At 41.7% G+C, this 20,500-nt stretch overlaps 1 protein-coding gene across 1 annotated transcript in view; it reads right to left on the minus strand.

Annotated features, from left to right (window-relative positions):
* Positions 1 to 1,611: 1,611 nt before the first annotated feature.
* The window catches only part of KU70 (ATP-dependent DNA helicase 2 subunit Ku70-like protein), a 77,113-nt gene continuing 58,224 nt past the window's right edge, over positions 1,612 to 20,500 (minus strand). Inside the window, exons 9-19 of the mRNA XM_087400609.1 lie at positions 14,862 to 14,995; positions 14,691 to 14,734; positions 14,439 to 14,515; positions 14,189 to 14,336; positions 13,841 to 13,902; positions 13,534 to 13,588; positions 4,782 to 4,874; positions 4,485 to 4,605; positions 2,362 to 2,464; positions 2,044 to 2,236; positions 1,612 to 1,959 (exon numbers count right to left, since the gene is read on the minus strand). Of these exons, the coding sequence (XP_087256735.1) occupies positions 1,846 to 1,959; positions 2,044 to 2,236; positions 2,362 to 2,464; positions 4,485 to 4,605; positions 4,782 to 4,874; positions 13,534 to 13,588; positions 13,841 to 13,902; positions 14,189 to 14,336; positions 14,439 to 14,515; positions 14,691 to 14,734; positions 14,862 to 14,995 (1,144 nt within the window). The 3' untranslated portion in view covers positions 1,612 to 1,845. The remainder of the gene's footprint in view (positions 1,960 to 2,043; positions 2,237 to 2,361; positions 2,465 to 4,484; positions 4,606 to 4,781; positions 4,875 to 13,533; positions 13,589 to 13,840; positions 13,903 to 14,188; positions 14,337 to 14,438; positions 14,516 to 14,690; positions 14,735 to 14,861; positions 14,996 to 20,500) is intronic.

Consider the following 20,500-nt stretch of genomic DNA (forward strand, 5'->3'; position numbering starts at 1 on the left):
GCAAATTTATTGGGCAGATTCCCCTTCTCGACTCCATTCATTACTTTGCATTTAGTGGGCTCGCTTTCACTAACTGGATCTCAGGTATTTTATGACCATTGTGTACAGTTTACTCGACTTCATGGCATCAAGTCCATTCCAACAAACTTTCTTTGCAATGGACTTAATGGGTCCACAGATACGAGAGACAGAGTGGCTTGTAAGGCCTTGATTCTTCCGACCTAGGAGGGAGGGTGTAACATTATTGATCCTCATATTCAGTGCAGATTTTTGCTTTCCAAGCTTCTGGTCAAGGGACTTATGCCAAGTCAAGAGAAATCTATGCATGTGGTCTTTACACTCTCTCTTCAGGAGGTGATTGGATGGAAATCATTAGACCTATCTCTCCTTTTGCAAACGTGAGGATGCCTTCCTCACCTCTTATGGCTACGGTTGCGATAGCTTGGCAGAGCTTTAGGAACCCATTATAGTGGGATCCCACCAATAAGTAGGATAACATCGTTAGGCAAACAAAGTGACTTTATTTTGAATGAGCTTGATAGACCTCTTGGTATCTCAAGGTATATGCAAGTGGGGAAGAGAGTCTGCTTCATCCATGGGCTCTTGGAAGGTTTTCAAGAACCTTCCTGAAGAACACGTACTTCTTTTGTCTAGTCATATTAGAAGGGATGATAGCAGGATTGCTTAGATAGGTGCAAAGCTCTCTCTGGAGTGTGATTGTAGAGGTGGGGGACAGCATAGACCTATCAAGTGGATGGATGCTTTTCAGGCACAAGCCCCCCCTTTCACATCATAGGTCTCTTGTGGGATGGAGGTGACGATACTTTGGTCTTTAATGTGCAATCTAGAGGCAAATTGGTCATATCTTCCATTTCTGATGTGGTTTTTCATGCAAACACGGAGCAAGTCAGAGTATGGGCTTAGTTTAGCACTGTTATTTTGCTTCTGGCTGGTATGTAGACCCTCGCCCAAAGGATAACTTATTTGGTATTTGGAGGGTTTGGCTTTTTCTAATAAAGTTTATTAAATCGAAAATTGGGAAATAAAGAATTCAATCAACTCGCAAAATGAAAGAAATCAATCGCGGGAGACTCGTGGGAGTGGATTGCAATAGACAACCACTCAAAGGGTCTTCCTTCCTTTGAATTCATAGTAAGTAATGCCAATAAATTCCAGCGCTTGGAGACCTTACAGAGCTCATCATTGGGAGAGGTTTCAGATCACCTTGGAGATTCTGGAGGCTTTGGAAATCACTCAAGTGAATCAGTGGAGGAGTATTTTTGGAGCTGATGGCAGGTTTGCCTCCTAGACTTTGCTCATTACTAGGGTTTTAGTGGCTGGCTTTCACTTACTGGGTCTCAGGTATTTTATGAGAATCAAGGCGAATCCTGGGCTACCACGGTTTGGCACCATAGTGTACAGTTTAGCCAACTTCATGGCATCCCCATCTTTCAGTACAATGCATCAGTGGACACTTGCTGGGAGATTGTAGCTAGCATCATTGCTTGGCACATTTGGTGATAGGGTTTGGGGTTGTTGCACACAAACAAAAGGGAAACTGCTGTATATACACCCAAAATACATTCTCGACTTTCTGCAAATCATTAAAGAAGGGAGAAAGTAGCAGAGTCCACGATATTCATATGCATGCTGTGTCTACAATAATTTATTTATATCAAATTCATTCCTACATCTGCAGTATCCCTACAGGTAGTAAAACCACTAAATCATTCTTTACATCCTTTTCTTGCACAGAGCACACAACGAAACCAATTTGTAGAAAGGCCAAGTCACAGAAGGAGATTGTTGTATAAAGAGGTTCTCTAAGTGTGTGCATAACTTGCATCATTTCCCCATGTGGGTCAGGATCCTGTTGATCAGCAAGTCTTTCTTCCCAGTCACCTGCAACTTGTGTCTGACTAGATAGATTCTGAGTTCACTTATCGTTAACTCTTTCAACTGCAGCCATTAGTCAAGCATGTGAGGTTTATACTGAATAAAAAAGCAAAAAAGGCTTAGCAGGGGAAGAGTATAAATGCTCACCCCGCCGGTGTCTGCAAGCTCCCTCCAATCATACTTCCCATAGTCCTTTTCTGCCACATCTTCAGCAGCTTTGCGTTTTTGTGAGGCAACACTTCCTTGTGATTTCTTTTCTGCTGCCTCCTCTTCTTCGAGATCATGGCCTGGACCATATACAGAGTCCTTGAATGCTTTCACAGATTGTGCTATGGCTGGTCTGACATGTCAAATGGAAAATGATGGTTATAGAGACATGTCAAATGATAGTAATAGAGGGAGGCAAAATGAAAAGCAATATGCAAAGCACATGACAATGAGAAATGATGTCTCCAACGACAAGACCTTTGCATCTGTGTTTCTGGTGGCAACGTTTCATCCTTAGGCTCTGGGAGCTCATCCTCCTGAAGTGCAAAAGCTTCCAGGATTGCATAATGCCTCTGTAATGCTGAAAATTTTAGAGAGTTGAGAACATTACAAGCTGTGTAATGGAGCTTAAAGGTTGTTAATGAGTTGATATTGATAGAATTTTTCACCTATAATAAATAAAAATGCAGAGTTTTCAGAAAAAGAGAAGACTGACAAGAACCTTCCATGTGACCATGTTTTGCATGCATGGAAGTCAACTAGAAATGAATCAATATGTAATGCTCTAATACCTATTTTGTTGAGTTTCTATAATTTGAAGTTGAAAATAAACATACACGGTATACCACTGCTTTTCTACTTGTAATTCTTAGGTCTGATAGAGCAGAACCCTATTAGGTCCAGAGCTTATGGCAAGATAATAGCACTGAGAGGTCCACACCAGCTTCAAACATTAAAGGACCTGCGTAACCCCAAAAGCAAGTGTCCATGTTATGTGTCGGTGCTGTCAGCCTGATTACCGCTGTGGGTTACTCTCGCGTTGAACTGGTCTTTTGTAATGTCCGTTATCTTTCTCTTTCCCTTTCTCTTTCCCTTATCTAGGATGCTAACACTGGCAAAACGAGAAGTGTTGTGGCTCAAAAATAGTATGAATCACCGGACAGGGGTTGTACATAGTAACCACGGTGCCACCTCTATCCAAAGCCCAATTATCAGCATAGAATCTATCAATCCGTGCATGGATGGACATCAAATGTCTCTTATTTTACCAAGAAGGCAGGGGGGAAGATCACAAGGCATGAAAGGCATCATGAATCCGACAATCTCTTCCACAAAGATCAATGCATTCCAGGAAGCTCTTTCATGTACATGCTGCCAAATCTTTTTAAATCATACGATGTGATGACAAAAAAAAAAAAGTGTCGTATGGTGTTTTTAAAACCCTCGTGGATGCCAACAACACTTGAAACCTTAGTCTCATAACCTTGGTGAACCGTGCAGAGGTTGGCCAATTTTTTATCTTGGCACAGCGATTTGGCAACCAACTTAACTTAATAGGTTGGTATTGTATTCCACTGTACAAAAAACAAAGTCGCAAGTTGAATACACCTTTCCAAACACTTGATATTGTTAGATCATCAGAGTATTGATTTCCATTTCAAATTATTTGAAGTCTTTGTTTTTGAAGACGTTGATTTGGATGGACAGTTTATCAAATTTCGCCTTCAAGTGACATCATAAAAGATTAAGTACCCCAAGTACGTAGACCATTCCAAGGAGCAAACGTTGTAGGGTTCACGTAGTATAAGTCATCAGAGAGTCATGTTACCAAGTTTGACTCAGTTTGATTTCCCTTATTCCAAGGGATTACCTTGTGTCCAAACAAATTCCCAACTAGTTCGTGATGCATGTGCATATGTTCCCTTTCATGTCTGGTCCCTATCATAGGCTTAAAGCCACATTTTTGCATCTGCAATTAGCCATGCACTAAGATCTGTACAAGTGAGACAGGCAGGTTTATCAGGTTTGCTTGCTTATCTCAATGGAGTGTTGATTTGCACATTATACAGATGAAAATGTTAGCTTGCTAAGCTCTTTCAAATGAGCCACTTGTGTGTCTCACCATTTCACTCATGCATTAGTAATGAAGGGAAAAATCTTAGTGATTTTACATAGTAAAATTATTGCCGAACAATTGAGGCATTATACAGGATTTCCCCTTAATCATGCCCACTTAGCACAAAATAACCCACTCAAATAGAAGAATCCAAAGGCCCTTCCAGTCTGAAACGAACCTATGCCCTCTTCATTACATGTACTACCATCCTACTGTCTTCTAGGTCCATTTCATAAACTGTGTTTGGTCTCGATAGTCTTACTGCAAATGATTCATTCATTTACTATTTCATTCTAGCTTCTTGGTTTCTGCATGTGATGCTTTAGGCACGCTCTGTGGGTGTGTGTCTGCACACATGCATGCATGTTTCCATCAGTCGTATCATGGTGGCATACATACACATTTTAAAAACAAATATTATCTTTCAGGAACCATGCAAGGGTACTTATGCAGAGTGATTTTTTCCAGGAAAGTTTCAACTTGCCTGGATTGGAGTAATGCGCATAAGAGAAGTCCTTCAAGTCTATTTTTTTAAGCATAGATACTGCCTTCTGTATCTGTTCATCTGAGGCTCTTGGTACATTGCCATCCGTGCTACCATGCAACTGCCAAAGCATAACACACAATTGAAAATCACTCCGAGGATAAGTATTTGCACAACCTGTGCCATTCATGAAAGACATGCTGTTTCTGACTGACGTTTTGAAGGGAGGGGAGGGGAGGAGGGGGAGAAGGGAGAGGGAGGGGGAGGGGGGGATCCAAAATCCACGCTAAGGCTTGCCTTCTCAACATGGCGAATATCATCCGAGTAGGGCAAATAGATCATATGAATACCCGGTGGTTCAACTTGGCCGATCTCATTAGTGATCTCCTCCTACATCATTGTAGCCAAATAGGATTATGGAAAAGTATCACATTAGAAAGATAGCTCAAGGATTCTGCCTTGTTATGCTGTCTATCAAAGAAAGATGGAACTAATCAAGGAATCATGTGCCTTTTCAAATTCAAAGCAGCCAATCAATATGACATTGGAGAAAGTCAAAGTAACAGGAAATTCCAGGCACAATCAAAACTTTCTTCCTAACTTTTGTTGTATCTCATATGAATCACATTTTGCTGAATACATACAAACAGACAATAGGAACAGTCACATTGCTTTCTATATTTTCATCTAATCCTTTGGATAGGAAGATGAAAAAATTGGCATCAAGCACTGCAAAATTATATATACTATCTGCTGTTAATTTTTAGACCGTTAAAAATCTCAGATTTAGATATGCCAGACACCACTTGATGGAAGGCATCGACATCAAATACATAAAAGGACATGGAGAAGATCCAATGTCCGCGCATCACTAGGCTGAAGACACATGGTGGAGAAGGGAGAGAGAAAGGGTAGGCTAGGGGGAGAGATAGTGATACTCAAAAGAGAGACATAATGAACTGGAAATTAAATAACTAAGCAATGACAAAATGAAAGTACTCACATGTAGACCAAAGAGCTTTGTACCTTGATACTTGATTGATTTGACACTAGACAAGTACAGCTCTTATATAAGAGCGCACACACATATATGAACACCTATGCATATGGGATAACTCCCGATCTGACACGTGGCATCCATAGGACACACTAGACTAGAACTCACACTAGAACATACTAGAACACACCAAACTGACTCATCTTGGCTTCGTGTTCTAACACCCCCCAATGAAGGCAAGGTGAGAGACTACTGGAATGGAACCAAGGACAGAACATGGCACTAAACCGTGCAATGTCTAAACTAGACATGGCTCCCATGCCAATTTAGGGGCCAAAGTCTGAGCGTGTTCAGAAGTTGATCCAAGAGCTCTATGTTGATGATGATGATATTGGTGACGATGCTGAAACTGATATATAGTCGACCATCGACATGACTATGTTGTACTTAGGACTTAGTACTTGCCATTCTGCATTTTTGCATTTTGCATTGGTATGGACGCTCGTTTAGTAGCTCCACTACCACAGCTTGTTGTATCAGGATTTTCACAGTCTCATAGGCCCATCGGTCTTTCGAAGACTTTAATAAACTTTCTTTCTTTCTTTCTTTCTTTCTCATGGCTTGAGAATCAACATGCTCACAAGCTCACGTTATAGCATAGATGCATGAACAACTCAAGAGGTCTAGAAGACCAATGCGCCAACATCCTAGAACTCATATGCCAAGCCTGATAACTAGACCCTATCAATGCCAATACATGGCTCCCACAGTACATCCCCCTCTTGACTCTAGGGACTAACTAGGAACATGGAGTCACACACCAAAAATATAAAAGAAATACATCATTTTAGGAGAACTATCCAAGGTAGAGGACCTTTATTGACTCCTCAAACATTCGTTTTAGAGGGACTACTCAAGGTAGAGAACCTTTAACTCAAACATATTAAAATAGTTTTCATTCATTTTATGCATAGCAAGGGCAAAGAACCCATGATCCCGAAGTAGCTACTGCTGGAGGATTTTAGTCTTGCAGAGCAGCAACAAAGGCACTTATCAACTGGCACAAATCTATTGGATTCTGGGGCAATGAGTAGACACACCAAGATGGGGAGTTGAGCTTCACTTAAAATGGATAGAGGAAGGTACTATTGTCAAATCCTTAGGTTGTCAGGTGAGGCATAGACATCACCCCTACCTAGTGGTTTGCTCCACTCCAAGAGAACGTCAAAAGAGAAAGCTACTCTATTGGAGCTTCACCACGAATTGGTAGCTTTTAGCTTCTGTTTGGTACATCACATCATGCTAACGCTTCTCACGTTTGTGCATTGATTAGCTTAGAAGATTGGTACGGAACATCCTTTGCTCCAAATCAAGTGGCAAACATGACACGAGCCCCAAATAGGCCTCAAGTCTCATATTGCTCTTGCATGAAGGTGGCGTTAATATCCTTCAAGTCAATGAGCCTTGGAAGGATTCTTTTATGCAGTATATTCATATGTGTACTCCTACAAATATTTGTATTAAATCCCTAGCACTAAGATGGACCTTCATGGATGCACACATCAAACTCTTTTCATCCCCTTCCTAGTGCCGACTATCATCCTTGCTCACATTCCTCTTGAAACTCAAGGTGAGAGGGATGGACAGCCCATCATGTGGAACAACATTTTTGTTGATGAGGTAGGACATCCACTGGGCTTTTTAGGGTGCATGCAGTGGACACGATGGGCCCGGCCTCAACAGTGGGAGCTCATCAGGAAAGTGACTTTGCCATAGTGCCACACTATCGCTCAAGAATTGCGAGGCACTTATAGAAAGACCCTATAGATCAACACAACCCACTAGATTGGCTTTAGGGAGTAGGTCTTGGAGAGGCTTGGTGTGTGTATTTTTCTCCCAAAGAAAAGAAACTTCTATTAATAAACTCCTTAGTGACATGGACACCAATGAAAATACAACTCTCTACACAAGGATATCCCCCTAGCTGGCCACTCTATGGGGGATTTCGTCGTAAAAGGGGTGAACAAATAGCTACTCCGATGGTTTATAATGCGATATTATAACACTACCTGTGAAATGAAGAAGGGGCATGGCACCCATATACTGATGGAAGCCTCTCTCCGGCGCCAAGTGCGATCCAAATCTCCCTGAAGTCTATCCCATCTACCTCTGAGAGTATGAATGCTATCTAGCCAAATGTTGGCCAGTGTCTCCAAGGCTCATCTAGTCTACTTCTCTATGCTTGCCTGCACCTAGTTGTCCATATGTACCAAGCAAAGATGCTCACTATTAGCTCCCATCTATGATATTGTCTAAGTTTGGAGTATGGATGAAGGTCAACTCTTGCCATATCAATCTAAAGAACGAACTCCCCTAAATGCCATCCTACCAACAAGTGGGTCCTCTTCTTGTAACCCAAGCCACTGCTCCCTAGGTCACCACCGGTTTGGTGTGTTTTCATACATAGGTGTTCCTTTATAAGCTATATGCATACTATGGAGCCAGGGAGGAGAGGCTTTCTTGTATAAGGTTGCAAAGAGTTGGAGACTCAAAGCAAATGCAGATTTAGGATAGTATGATAAAAGTGGTCAAATTCAACAATGGCAATAGGGGTCATCCATGGCATCCTTGGCTTTGTGTTGGATGTCCCCTCCAACAGATTCCATCGGACACAAGAGAGTGGGAGTGGATTGATGTGAGTGCTCCCTATAAGACATCCCCTTCTTAACTACACAGTCAAGAATGCCAAATGAGGGCAGCTCCAAATTTTGTACAGTATACCCACCTGGAGAGCACACTAGGAGTTTTGAAACCTTTGGTGCCAGTGAGCTCCTACAGACTTGCTTTTAGATATGACTTCGGAGTTCCTATCAAAAGAAGCAAATCCATGTGCTTCTCACTCTTCAAGCATGGTGGACTCCCGATCAAACACTTGCACACACACTTATGGAGCAGATCCTAGATGTCTAGATGCCTTTCAGCCTTTGAGCCCGTACATTAATATATTTGGGGATATAAGGAGGCTCAAAGGATCAAGCAAGGCACAACATACTTGCTTGGCACGACGATAAGAGGCACCTCTACATCAACTGGGGATGCGTGGCTAAACTCAAATGGGGTTTATTTGCAGGGGCCTGTTTTGAATGCAAAAAGTTTGGACACATGGCTTCACGGTGTCCACTGAACCCACATAAAATGCCTCATGTCACCTTGCCAGTCCACATGCCCACTAAAGATGCTCCTACTCCAGTTGCCAACAAAAATAAAAGCAGTTAGACAGCATTCTGGGAGTCAGGATAAAGGCAAAGATTCAGTAGCTACCAATGCGAATCTCACTTCACATTCACCTCCGCGCAGCAACCTCTTCTTTAGGGAAGAGTGTTTTGCTGGCTGTTACTGCAGCCCATGTAATCCCAATTCCTGTATTGATCTCTGGGGTGGAATTCTTCGAGCAGAAATAACCTTTCTTGGGCTCTGCCAGCCATCAGTTGAAGGTTGCTTTCCTTTGCATCAGAGGAGAATCAAAACAGAAATTTGCAGAGTGCTTATGCCTGATGGATCATGGACTACTTCATGGTCACAGCTTGCCTCTGTTTGTGTGCATCACTTCTCTCAGCAATTTGGCTCTGCAGCTCCTCCCTCGCAACAGGTTTTGCTTGCACGAAATTTACTGTTGCAGAATGTTTCTCCAATCATTTCCCCTACTCAAGCTTTGGAATTGGAGGAACCCTTTACTGAGAGGGAACTGTCAGATGCCATCAAATCATGTGGCAGATGGAAATCCCCTGGATGGGATGGTTTGACAGTCGAATTTTTTCTAGCATACTGGCCTATTTTGAAGCATCCATTACTATTTATGGTGAATGCTGCATGGCAACATCAGAAACTGCCAGACACATGGAAGAGAGGTCTTCTTAAACTCCTTCCTAAAAAACAAATTTGTGAGTCTTTGGCAGACTGGAGACCTATCACTCTTATGCCCGTAATTTACAAAGTCACTACCAAAATGATTGTTGCTCAGCTAAAGGGGTTTTTACATGATGGGTTGCATCCTGCGCAATATGGCTTTGTCCCGCGTAGGCATATATCACAGATAACATTGCTAATGCCTACATTGGAATTGAATATGCCAAATACACACAGCAGGATGTTTTGTTATTGCAAGTTGATATTGCCAAAGCTTTTGATACAGTTCAGTGGGATTTCATTTCATCGACTATGCAGGCTTTGGGTTTTGGCACAAAAATGCAGCAACTCATCAATTGGCTATATCAAGATAGTGAAGCTGCCTGCATACTTTCAGGAGATATTTCTCCATCCTGGACTCTTGCTTGCTTTGTCAGACAAGGATGTCCACTGAGTGCTTTACTTTTTGCCATAGCCACTCATCCACTGCTTCAATATCTGGATCACCTCTTGGACACTGACCAGCTGCACGGTTTGGAGATCCTTGGCAGTCGCAGCATGATTGCTCAAGCATATGCTGATGATTCATTCTTTACTCCAAAAAATACTCGGGCTGATCTGTCCATGATTATGCATGCTCTTTCTACATATGGATTGGCTGCTGGCCTTCGGGTAAATTTTCAAAAAACAAAATTGTTGCCTTTACATGCACAGGACTGGCACAACCTTTTGTGGCCTGGGGAAATTGTCCCTGCTTCTCAATTCATTCAACATCTTGGTTATCCTTTAGGCTGGGGACTCACCCGTTCACAACAAACTGATTGGGTGCTAGTAAAGTTGAGGGCAAAACTTGAATATTGGAAGCTTGCAACTTGGCCATTACATGTTCGTCTGCGAATTACACAATCCATTTTGATAGCATACATACAATTTTATCTGCCTCTCACTATGTTCACTAAGGCAGATTTGGTTTCATTTATGTCAGCTATCATGGAAATTTTCTGGCGTTCAAAACATGGCAAGAAAAGTCTCAGATTACTCTCCATGCATCGTCTCTGTTCTCCAAAGATGCACGGGGGTCTGAACATTCTCAATATTCAAATGCATTTACTTGCTCACAGGAGGAAAATGATGATGTAGTTTCTACAAGGAGATCAGCCTTGGGCTTTTATGATTCGCTCTTTCTTATTACATCTTCATACATCTGCTTTTGGGAATTGGCAGCCTACTCAGTGGGAATTTTTATTTGGCTCTATCCAAGGCAAGATCAAAGGATGCCCTTTTGTCTCTTCTTTGCTTCTTGATTGGAAACACATTCTATCCCACTTGGAATGGAAAGGCAGGGACTCTCTCTCGGGCAACTCTTTGAGGGTAGAGAATCTCTTTTGGTCTAAAGTATTCCACCCACCTTTGGCCATACAAGAACCCCGACGTTCTTATTTTCTCTCCTTCAAAGGCATTTCATCTGTGGCAGATGTACTTCAGGATGATGGCACAATTCTATCTTTTTCTTTGGCTGCTCGCAAATATGGCTTGGGAGCTCATTATCGTCCTTTATGGCATAAAATTTCAGCAATGCTCCAACCGTACTTACCGGTACCTCATTTAGAAATTCAGCATCGGCTTGAGGATTGGATTTTACGCTCTCCTTCCTCATATGTCCGTCCTTTGAAGCTTTCACATATCACAGTGTCATCATTGTATAGAGTGTTATTACCTCCACCTTGGATTTCCAACAGAGCAAATACTGTTTGGCATATGGATCGTCCAATGAAGTGGTGGAGAAAAAGGCTGCGTCTCCTTTGGCATTACAAAGTCCCTCTTCGACAACAGCTTTTCCTATGGCGAGTTCTCCTTGGCATTTTTCCATCTGGACAGTTACTCGCACACAGACATATTGCTTCAGCTGTTTGTCACAGATGCTCGCACTCTAATGAATCAGTGCTCCACATCTTTTGGTCCTGTCCAAATACTTATGATCTCATTGCTCTCATCAGACAAAGGCTTCGACAGCGATTTCCTACTGTTACTTTTGGCAGATTTTTCTGGTTGTTTAGATTTCATCCCCAGAGACAGGGTTTTGATTTATTTTTTGTATGGGTGCGATATTGGACCCTATGGACTTTATGGATGGATAGAAATCATAGAGTCTTTGGTGATCCACTATTTTCATCCTTTCTTTTTTTCAAACGATCTCTGCAACAATCATTCTACGATTGTTTTCAGACTCGTTTGATTGATCAGGATGTGTATACAGCCTATACTGAGATCTTTTCTTGAGTAGTAGCTACTTCGTTTTTGAAGCAGCTATGAATGTAATTATTCTATAGAAATAAAAGATTTCTTCTCACAAAAAAAAAAAAAAGCTAGTCCAGACCATAGGTCTTTACCAGGTAGCAGCTTTTCTCATAGCTAGGGGACCCCCCAACTTATCAGTCTAGATGCATAGATTGGGCTTGGCAAGTCATTGCCAATCTCACCGCAGGGTAGATTTGGAGATCCAAATGGATAGAGGCCTTGGATGGGAACCAAACCCCTTCTAGGCACTTGCCGTTAAACTAGCAAGATATCATTGGAGTAGAGTGTAGGGTTCTTTACGCACAGCAATGGCCAAGAAGTGTCCTTCATTGGAGAATGGGACCATGGTTAATTATTCACACCCACAGCCTGACAAAAAAATTGCTCTTTGAAAGTTTCAAATGGGTATTTTAGAGCTTATATAGAAAGTTTAAAGCTGTAAAATGTTAGTTTCTTTCATTTTCTAACATAGTTTTATGTCATATGATGTGTCATGTATGACATGGCGTTCCGATTCCCGTTCCCCCTTCCCGGAACGTTCCCGTTCCGACACCTGGATTTCCAGAACGTTCCCGTTCCCTGGTAACTATGGTTGTAGGTAGGAACCAAAGGTGGAAGACTAAGGCTGACTCTGTCGCAAAACAAACGTGCAACGATTGTGTGAAATGTCTACAAGCCATGCATATGGGAACTCTAGAGTGCATATTGCAAAGGTAGCTAGAGCAGTGCAAGAGGCTTTGTTGTAGGGCTACAAAGGAAAAATGCATGGGAGAGCCTTCAGGCGTCAGGCACAGTTGGAGTAGCACAATTTTGGGACAAGGTGCATAATGTGTAGCAGGACATCTGGCTAGACGTCACAGTGGCCTGTGGTTGGAACTTCACAGTGTTTTATTTTGGTGGTATGGGGCACAAAGGCTTACTCGGTGAGATCCCCACTTCCATAGCTCCTAGATATATTTGGATTAGCATACAAACATAGGTGGACAAATGACCAACTCGCTCCTCCATATTGATCTTTGATGGCCTCTTGTAGACTGGCATGTTTTGCTGCGTGCATCCTTCCATAGAGACATATCTCGATACTTGTTCTCTCTCTCTTTTATGGAACTTCTTATATCAGTCTTGCGTGTGGATGCCTGCCTTAGTGCCCACCACTTAGTTTTCTCATTGTTTCCAGAATTCTACATTCTCATAGACCTGTCGGTCTTTCGAAGACAATAAACTTTCTTTCTTTCTTTCTACAACTGGGTGGTGATTTGACATGAAATGTCCTTTGGACTCCCCTATGACATCACTGCTACAATTGAGAGAGCTGTGTGGCTCAGAATGATCTAGACCCTTGGCATGAAGATGGCTCAACATACTGATGCTGATTGGGAGGTGAAGAGAAACTTTCTCAGTCGGGAGTGTCAACCTAGCCATATGCCTTACTATGCCGAACCTAGGGCATGTGGAGTTGTTTCAATAATGGTTAATTATGGCTGAGCCAACGTGACCGCTCTCTATGTTGGATCTTCCCCATTCAGGTTTGACGGAGATTGCTGAGAACTTATGTGAATGATTGGTTATTGCTTCACCTTGCTAGGTTTCTTCCATAGGCACGCAATTATTCATGTGTATCAATTCATTTTGCCTAGAATGCAATACTTGGAAGCATTTGTAGATACATACAAACTTTTGGTCAATACTGTATAAAGGACCTGCTTGGCTAATTGCAAAGCTAGATAACTACTTTTGAAGGTCCCACCAACAATCTTCTACATGAACAGCTGTATATATAAAACAAACCAGAGAGCTTGCATATTCCAAATTCAAGATGTTTCGGTGAGAATATCTTATCTTGCTCACCTGAGGAACAAGAGCCACCATTCGAGAGTTACTACCAAGAAAAGCAACACCATACCTGAGATCAGATAAACCATCCTTTGAGAATCATTCAAAAACTACTACCAAGAAAGCAGCATCCATGACTGAGCCCGGGACAACTCTTTGACATTCAATTTACACAATATTTTGCTTTTGGAACTCTCCAACATGGTTCATTGATATGACAGAGCACCAGAAAAAGCTTCAACTATCCATGCCTGCCCTAGCAAGGTGTATCCTGGCATGCACTTTGAGATCAAATCACTTTCTGCACAAATTATATGCTTACTTTTGTAATCGTAACATAGCTCTGTAGAGAGCAATGAAAGCACACGTGCTTCCAGTTATTCTCTGCAAAAGTTCCAATATAGCATGACTCATGTCAGTACTCGAGACATGATACATTTTTCAATATACTTACAGCACAAACAGAACCTTGCAACTTTCACACTGCTATTACAGACAACTCCATCCTCAAATATGCATCCAAATTCATAAGTAATTTTTTGTTCTAAATTGAGACATTAAAAGCAGAGGTTAAATGAGCACATCAGTGTGGTGGTTGGAAAGGTTAACTAAAGCAATGAAAAGAGAAACACTGCCAATGTCTAGCGGCCAAGAGTTTGCTTATACATGCCTCTTCATCTGGGTACAAAAATGTTGCTGGGCGCAGATTGTGATAATCTTGCAAGCATTTCAAAGGCTTGAAGCCTAAAAGTTGCAACTGGATGCTTGTCAGCCTCTTCACATCACTGAATTCATTGGGGAAGAAACGAACTTTTTGACTGTGCCCAAAACCCCCCCCCAAAAAAATCAGTGAAAAATGGCCTGCCAAATAGGCACAGATATTGATTGCTTACCCAAGGTCCAAAATGCACAAAATATACCCTTTATACTCTTGAAAACGCTGCATAGGTTCTGAAAGCAACGCTCCAGTATCTGAGCATATGAACGTTGTTTCTGACTACAAATTACAAAAGCAACGTTAGAAACACATGATAGATTATAGAAGTTTTGCAGATAATAAAAGACGTGCTGAATTTCACAGGACTGCTTGCAGTTTCAAACAGAAGCAATTACATGATCCAAAATCATGTCAGGCAGCTTACACATTTTTCTTCTTTTGAAGAGGTACTGACCTTTATTAACTTGTTGTCAAATGAATCAAGCCATGCACTAGCACCTAAGCAGAAAAAGTAAGGTTTATGAATCACTAAGTTCAAGTTCTATCAAGCCAGGTCAATACCTTAACAATTCATTGATGTCAACTTAATATGTCTAGCTGTTGATAGAAAATTAACACAATGTACCAGGTGTTGCTGCTCTCAGCAAAGCAAAAGTCTGTACCCCCATTGTGATGCCATTAGGAAGTGTAAGTGTTAGTCGTCTTACTGATCGTTTTTTGAAAATCCTCTTTTGCATCTGATTTACCAAATCATCGAATCTGTGAACACACAAAGAATGTATATAATCATTACATGCCATACATCTTTGGCCGTGCCAGTATAGATACTTTAAAAAAGTTATGCCTATGCCACATTAAAGGTTTTGGAATCGCACAGATTCATGAATCATTATACCTTTTATACGCTAACTACAGATCAAACTCCTAACAAGGCTATGCCCATAGCCCCAGCGTCCCATACCATTGAACAAGGAAGCTTCAGCATAGTATCTCGCAATCCACCATGTAGAAACGTCCCACAAGGAGCCTTCAGCATAGTATCTCATAATCTGCCATGCAGCTCATGATTCAGACCAGACCATCCAGTGGTGTAAACACACTACATGTCAACCCAATAACCTTGGCCACTATTATATAAAAGAGCATCTTTCCTTCTAGAAAACGTCTTGGCTAAATATAGCCAAGTGTCCCTTTCTTCCCTTAATCCACGTTAGCCTGCTTCCCTTAATTCTGGGGCCTTCCACTGATCTGAGGATTAACATCCAAGCTCATAACATTCTTCTCCCTTTTAAGCATTCATTCTTTAATGAAATTGGGAAAGTTTTTCTGCAAACTAACAATTGACTCCCAAGTTGAGCCTTCCTCAGACCTATCCTTCCACTTAATTTTGTACTCCAGACTTAACTTATTCCTGAGTTTCCTTTCCTGAAATTGATAACTCTTTCAAGTTCATGTGGAACATGAACATACATGTGGAACATAGAACCATTTCCTTGTGTCTTGCACCCAGCTTGATGATAAGAATTTACTCCTTTGTGGCTTTTGGGGTTTGGTCCCCACTTCCATGCTATCAATGGTAGGCGGTGTGATGGAATATTCCATACCTTCGTGAAGTATTTGAACACCTATTCCATTGTTGTAATCTCCAATGGCCTTCTTCCGATTTCCAAGGGCATCACTGGGTAAGGGTTGTAGACTTGATACCCAGATGGCCATGTAGAAACATTTTCTGTAATTTAATTATGTAATTCAATGTAGAATCTGACATATTGTCTCCCCACACTTTTACCCTGTATAACACAATTTGCACAGAAAGTGCATCAAAGAGTATTGTCTGAATCTCCCACCTTCTTGTATCACTTCTTTTGCACATGTTCTCAAACTCATAGTATTTTGCAGATCTGACCTCCAATCTTTTGTTGATGCATGTGCTCCAGCCATGCTTAGATGGGATGTCAATGCATCAATATTTGAAAGTGCTTACGACTTCAATTGGCTGCTCTCTGTACATAATAGCAAGCATAACCTTTGGCTGTGTAGTCTTTATTACCATCACTTCTGTTTTGGAAACGTTTACGCTGAGGCCGCTGATTTTGCAAAACTCATGCAAAATGTCTAATAAACACTGCTGTGTTCTCTTATCATTTGCAAAGAGCACCACATCATCTGCATACATTAGTAGCAAAAGGGTGAAGGTTCCCATAGTCAGTCCTTCGAATCCTCCTTTTCATGCTTCATGTTCCATAAATACTTCATAGTCCCAACAAAGTGGGTGGTAAGGGACGCCTCGGTTAACTCCCATGCTGCTGTAGAACTCCTCAGAGAAACCTTGCTACGCTTTTAATTTGCACCTTACTTTCTGGTATAGCTCTGCTGCTGCTGCCATTAAGTGGTGGTGCTACCCCAGAATTTATCTCGAGGTACAGTGTCAAATACTTATTTTAAATCCACAAAACAATAAAATAGGGCAGCCCCTCGTAGTCAGCTTTCTTTCTTCAGCCCATGTGCCGATTTTATGTTCTCACACTGGACCTGACCATGATCGTGCAGTAATTAGTAAGATGATTTCTGTCTCGTCCTTTGTGGAATACTTTCATCCAATTTTATTGCCAATTTTCAAAGTCCTTCAATTATTGCTTGGTTAAGCATTCTATGTTTTTATACTCTTGCATTGGGACCGCTCCATTCCAGCATTTCTGAACATATGTGTGATGCATCCAATGCTTTGTCATTCCAAAGTTTCTTTAATCCCTGCATTGCTTTTTTAGAGGTGATAACTTCCTATGTTACATGCTTCTGTCTGATTGTGGCCAATGGGTAGAGTATTGAAGTAAACTCGTAGGCTAATATGCAGTGTTTTATGGTCTGAGTCAAGCAACCAGTTTCCCAAATAGAAATCGTCTATGATTGAGGGTTGCTTAATCCCAAATCAATGCAAAGTCAACTGTACTATAGCCATCATTAGATGTAAAGCATGTATATCCATTTGTGCTTGGGTAATTTTCTTGTCCACCAACCATGAACCAGAAATCACCCCCTAGCACTTGTGAAGTTCCTGAGAAGTAAATGTCTTGCTACACTGATGAATTCGCACAGCAGCAATCTCTGCACAATCCCTGCTCTTTCCTTGCATCCTGGCGACGACCCTGATGAACACTACAAAAGGTCGAACAACAAATCGTACAGAACTAAGGTTGTTCTGTACAGTACTAAGGTTGTTCCACTCACCTACCTGGATTGTAATTAACCCAGGGGCCTCTAACTGCAACAACCAGACGATTTCAACCACAAAACACCCCCTTGAAGCTATAATTTTTTCTCTAAAGGGCTGCAAACTGACTTCTATCAGTTCCTTTCCTCCCCTTGACCACGAACTTCCTAAAACAGTCTGATTGCAGTAGTATACTCTATTTCAAGCAACTAGTGCTTAATTATTGCTCTATTTAATTCGCAATCAATGTACAACCCCCCCCAGCAGGTTTTAAACCCCCATGGGGTTTCTTGCACAAAAAACCTACTGCAAACAGTTCCCAACATCATGCTTCAACCATTCCTCTTTTCAACCATAACACTACAGAACTTGTAGAAACACTTCACTACATACCTGGCACCATTCAAACTGCATCCCTTTCAAAACTTCAATGTGTAAAGGGCTGCTCTGATGCCAACTGATTCATCCCCACTAGGACCTAACTCTAAACACAGTCGAAACAACTAGCAAAACTAAATAGACATCAGCAGGTGACTTACGTCCAAGCCACCCCCGAGCACGTGGGCTAAAGATCAGACTCCCACAAGGCTACGGCATAGTTCCAGCGTCCCATACCACCAAAACCGTCCACAAGGAACCTTCTCTCGTGTGATCCACCATGTAGAGGCAGAAGTCTCAGCTTATGATGTCACCACAATGTAAATATCCTAAGTCAAAGTACAGTTGACCATTTATCTGATCATAATTAAAGAGTTTTTATATGTGTTAATTATGGTCAAAGAGTTCTTTTAATGGTCAAAGATTTGACTACGGTCAAAGATACTTGACTCTCGTCGAGTAAACCTAACTTTGGTCCAGGAGACTTGGTTCATTACCAAGAGGGTTAACTGCGGTTAACTAGAGAACCACAGAGCTGACTACGGTCAGAGAGTGTTGACTTCGGTCAACGAGATTTGGCATGCGCCAAGAGGGTTAACTACGGTTAACCAAGATGTGCCAACTTCGGTTGGAGAGTTGTGCCAACTTTAGTTGGAGAGACTTGACTATAATTAAGGTGCCTCGACCCTTGGTCAAAGCCCCTTAATTATGATCAAGAGCGTTGACTTCGGTCAACCAGAGAATAGATATATATGTTTCCATTTGTTATGTGTGCACATGTGTTCAGTGGGGACGCCCACCGTGACTAGAATTAGTCCACAGTGTGTTATTTGCATGCAAAGCGCTAACAATTAATGGGTGCCATGGTGGTGCGCTTTAATTAATTGTTGTAGGTAGGAAGGGTTATTTTCCTAAGCGCTACGAAGCCTAACAAGAGTCTAGGAGGCGGTTCGCGTGACCAAGTGCTTCGAAGACTCTAGAGTTGCCCTTAGTGGCATGTAATTAGGAAAGTAATGTAGAAATTGACAAGCGGCTTGTTGCCAAGAAAGAGAGCCTAAGAGCTCATGTATTTTCATTCACGTTTTGAATTTTGTATGAACAGCTTCCACGCTGAACTCATGTACTGCATTTTCTCTCTGATGAATAAAACCTTCGAGGGGGTCCAGCCTAACGATTGTCTTGGGCCCTAGTATACCTGTTGAGAGAGGGAAGAAAATAAGAGTGTCTTTGCTGTCTTTTACGTAGGAGGTTCCATATGATCCAAACCAGACCATCCAGTGGTGTCAATACACTAAATGCCAATCCACCCTTTCCTTTTGTTATAAGTCCTCTAGCCCTCTAGCCCCACACATTGATGTTGTTTCAAAGCGTGTGAGATTAAAATCGTGAAACCATGTTGACTTTTTGTGATGCGATTCTAAGGGAAGTGAGGGAGTCAAACACGATAGGCATGATTAGAGTCTCATAGAAAGTTTAAGAAGAAAAACATCTTTTAGAGTTCAACGCTATCACTGTCCAGTCATGTCGACCTGAAGCATTCAACTCATTTCATTCGCAGGTCGCGAACAAGTCAAACCTTGACATTGAAGAGTGTTGAGGCTAGGCAATACATAGAGTCAGTTGAACTTGACATCGCCAAGGTCTCCGCATACATTGGAAATGGCTTACAGTCCGGTCCATGAGTGTGGAAGATGCTTGAAAGATGGATCAAGTTGAAGACCTTTCCAATATCTAGTGTGTTTATCCAAAGCTAGGTGTCCAAACTATTCTAGCTTGGTCTCAACCTTGAGTATTAGCCTCCTTGGAGTCGTGCTTTAGCTGAAGCGTGTTTCCAATCATCCACTCATTTCACCCATAAAATTTATAGCAATATTAACATCCATCATTCACAGATGGCTTAAACTTTAAAGTCGAAAAAAGATCAGGAACATAGAAACAATGACGACGCTGGGGTGCAAAGAAGGACCACTCCGTGCCAGAGGGCAAAACTCTTCTTTATACTAGCTCAAATGGATTGAACCTCCTTTTTATTACTTTTTGGGAGGACGTTGGTGATCAGCTCTATAGAGCATATGGGATTCTGAATCTAGCCTTCTTCACTTACTGAGGGTTTTATTTATCTTAAGACTTGTTCCTATTCTAGAAAGGCAAACACACCAAGACAAGTTGGATCCCAATTGCAAGACTTATGGGCAGGTTTTGATCCTCCACGTTGTCCATCATTGGGGCTCAATGGCTTGGTGCCTCACACTTTTTATGAGGGTTAGATCTCTTCATGGGCTATCACAGTTTGGCATCTTTTGTCAACTTGACACTCCTACCTCTCAATACAAACCTCCCCTTGCATCAGTGACGAGTTGGGAGATTATTGCTAGTATCATTGCCTAGCACATTTGGGGATCCAGATGTATAGAGGCTATAGACGGTATCCAGGTCCACAAGCTCATACCATGGCTAGCATTTGGAAAAATCTTGTACACTTTAATGACCATTTGGCCTAGGATGCAAGGAACGTTAAGGTCTGCATCGGCCAGAAGAAGGTTTTTTCTCAAAGAGTAGAGAGGCACTCCCTTCTCAGCCGTAGTCCTGGTTTCCTTCTGGATTTGCATATGCAAGATATTTTGAGTGGTATTTTACCACTGGTTGAGTGTTTCGGCTTTTGTTTATTCTTTCAT

The sequence above is a fragment of the Dipteris shenzhenensis genome, chromosome 29, assembly GCF_047967505.1.
Source record: "Dipteris shenzhenensis isolate YYH24624 ecotype China chromosome 29, Dip_SZ_1.0, whole genome shotgun sequence".
In the NCBI taxonomy this organism is placed as follows: domain Eukaryota; kingdom Viridiplantae; phylum Streptophyta; class Polypodiopsida; order Gleicheniales; family Dipteridaceae; genus Dipteris; species Dipteris shenzhenensis.